At 39.6% G+C, this 2,500-nt stretch overlaps 1 protein-coding gene across 1 annotated transcript in view; it reads left to right on the plus strand.

Annotated features, from left to right (window-relative positions):
* Positions 1-2,500, plus strand: part of ppp1caa (protein phosphatase 1, catalytic subunit, alpha isozyme a) — a 21,888-nt gene that overhangs the window by 12,273 nt on the left and 7,115 nt on the right. Inside the window, exon 3 of the mRNA XM_034310224.2 lies at positions 2,146-2,277. Coding sequence (XP_034166115.1) covers positions 2,146-2,277 — 132 coding nt within the window. The remainder of the gene's footprint in view (positions 1-2,145; positions 2,278-2,500) is intronic.

The following is a 2,500-nucleotide window of genomic DNA, read 5'->3' on the forward strand; positions in this document are numbered from 1 at the left end:
TGCTGCTGTGTTTAACGTTTAACGCCGTGAGCCGCCATTTTGATTTGACGTAACGTGCCGAGTTTATAAGTAGGAGTTTCCACGCAACATCATCACAAACGCCTCGAAATGCAGCGTTCTGTCAGAGAGCAGGACAGAAATACCTGCTTGGTCCTCTCGCCGGATTTTCGGCCCGTGTGCGAACACTCCAAACGATCTCAGAACCGAACCGAGACCATCTCGGGAGGCGGACTGAGTCCGGTTCGCTCTCGGCTTACGTTACGGTTCGGTAAAAACATGCGTCCTGAACAGAAACCTCTCTCAAGTGAGATCTGATACAGAGAGATTGTCATACAGGCCTCCGTACAAATCGAGCTAATCAACATGGCTGCTTCTGCTGGAAGAGGGTTAGGGTTAGTTGTGTGTTGGTTTTGTTATTTATTTATTTATTTATTTATTTATTTATTTAAAATGGTCATTGTGTAGAAAGTTAAGTTGATTTGGTTGTCTAGGTTCTGGACTCATCGCAGAAAATGATCAGAAACGTAAGAGAAGCCCCAGAGATAAACATACTTTTGCCATATTTTTCTTCAATTTTTAAAAAAAATTGCATTCTCTCTTTCTGTTTTATAATTTTAAAAACATGTTGTACAGGAAAATTAGCATGTGTTTAGGGTCAGCCATTTTGAAAAGTATTACTGTACCCACAATGTACAGCATTACAAGAGGAAGAAAGCTAAAGTGGAGCAGAAACGGATCCGAGTCCAGTGTGAACGTAAAGAGAACTGGCTCCTTTTTCACTCGCTTCATCTCTCGGTCCACTTCAAGGGGTCTGAGTTCGGTTCTTTTAAAGAGGACTCGAGTGTGAACACGCTTTAAAAACACCGTTTCAACAACTGACGATCTGATGATCAAGGTGTCTGCGGTTTCCTTCTTTATTTTTGTAGCTAAAGAAACACTTATAGAGAACGTTTTTATCGTCGTACATGTTGTATGTCCAAGTCCTCACACGCTAGACGGGGAAAGTGGTGAAAATTTCATTTTTGGCGTGAATCTTCACTTTAAATTCTTTAAACCATGATATCTGCGCTAGGATTGTTACAGTGTGAGTTATTCGCTTAGTCACTGTGTGTGTGTGTGTGTGTGTGTGTGTGTGTGTGTGTGTGTGTGAGATATGAGAGTTATCGCAATTTTTGTGTAACTACATTGTGTGTGCTAATTTTTCTTCAAGTTCCTCTTTGTTAAAAAAAAAAAAAGAAAAAGCAACTTAATATATCTTTTGCAAGTTAAACACAATTTTAGCTCTTCTTTCTTTCTTTTTCTTTCTTTCTTCTGAAAAAAAAGAATTTTTTTTTCTCTCTGTTTATTCTATACACGTAATTATATGCGTAAGTGATAAAGGAATTGTTTAAAGACAAAAACATTGTGTTGTTCAATTAAATGTTATTTTTCTCCACTGATCTGTAGCCCTTTATTTTTAAGCTTACTGTAAATAAAATAAATATTTAATTGCAAAAAAATATAGAATGGAAGAAATAAAAACACTTAATTACTGCTGAGTTACTGTTACCACCCTGAAGTTGATTATTTTCCCCTAACAGCACGTCCCCAAGTGTGTTATTCCTCTCACACCACAGCAATTAACCAATGATTACAATTTTCTATTTAATATAATAATGACTTGTCATTAGTTTTTATCAGTTTATAGTTACATTAATGTTCCTTGAATCGAGTTAGTTCCCGTTCTCACTTACGTTATAGCAGCTATTTTATTCTCTCTCTTTAAAACGTGAGAAATCTCAAAGCGTAAACTCCTCTGTCCTGAAAATGTCAGAAAACTTAGTTACAGCTTTACCTCTGACTGTAACAAAGCGCTGACACTGGAGACTCCTTCCATAAATATTAAAAGAAAACGTCACCTTATCAAAGACCGCATTCATTTTGAATCCGTTTATAAAGTGTAATTCTCTGTGAGCGAGCTGTTACTATAGAAACGACAGATTATTAAATTTATTCATCAACACCTCGTGACAGTTCAGAATTGAAACCTCCGCTCTGGTGCGAGTGTCACGATGTTCAGCTACTCGTCTTGATTTTCTCTGTAAATTTATTCTTCTTAATAATTTCTCTTTCACTTATTCTCTCTCTGTGTGTGTGTGTGTGCAGTTAAGGGCTCGCGGCCTGGAAAGAACGTTCAGCTGACGGAGAACGAGATCCGCGGCCTCTGCCTCAAATCCCGCGAAATCTTCCTCAGCCAGCCCATCCTGCTCGAGCTGGAGGCGCCGCTGAAGATCTGCGGTGAGTGAAACGCTAAGAGCGCTGGGTTTCATCAGCCGGGACGAGACGAGTAAACACACCGAGCTTTTACAGCACACCCCGATTCGTAGGTTACTCGGACAGTAATAAAGCCGTAAATAAACCCTGCAGAGTCTCTCTCTCTCTCTCTCTCTGTGTGTGTGTGTGTGTGTGTGTGTGTGTGTGTGTGTGTGTGTGTGTGTGTGTGTGTGTGTGTGTGCGCTCT

Source organism: Pangasianodon hypophthalmus, chromosome 13 (genome assembly GCF_027358585.1).
Source record: "Pangasianodon hypophthalmus isolate fPanHyp1 chromosome 13, fPanHyp1.pri, whole genome shotgun sequence".
Lineage (NCBI taxonomy): Eukaryota > Metazoa > Chordata > Actinopteri > Siluriformes > Pangasiidae > Pangasianodon > Pangasianodon hypophthalmus.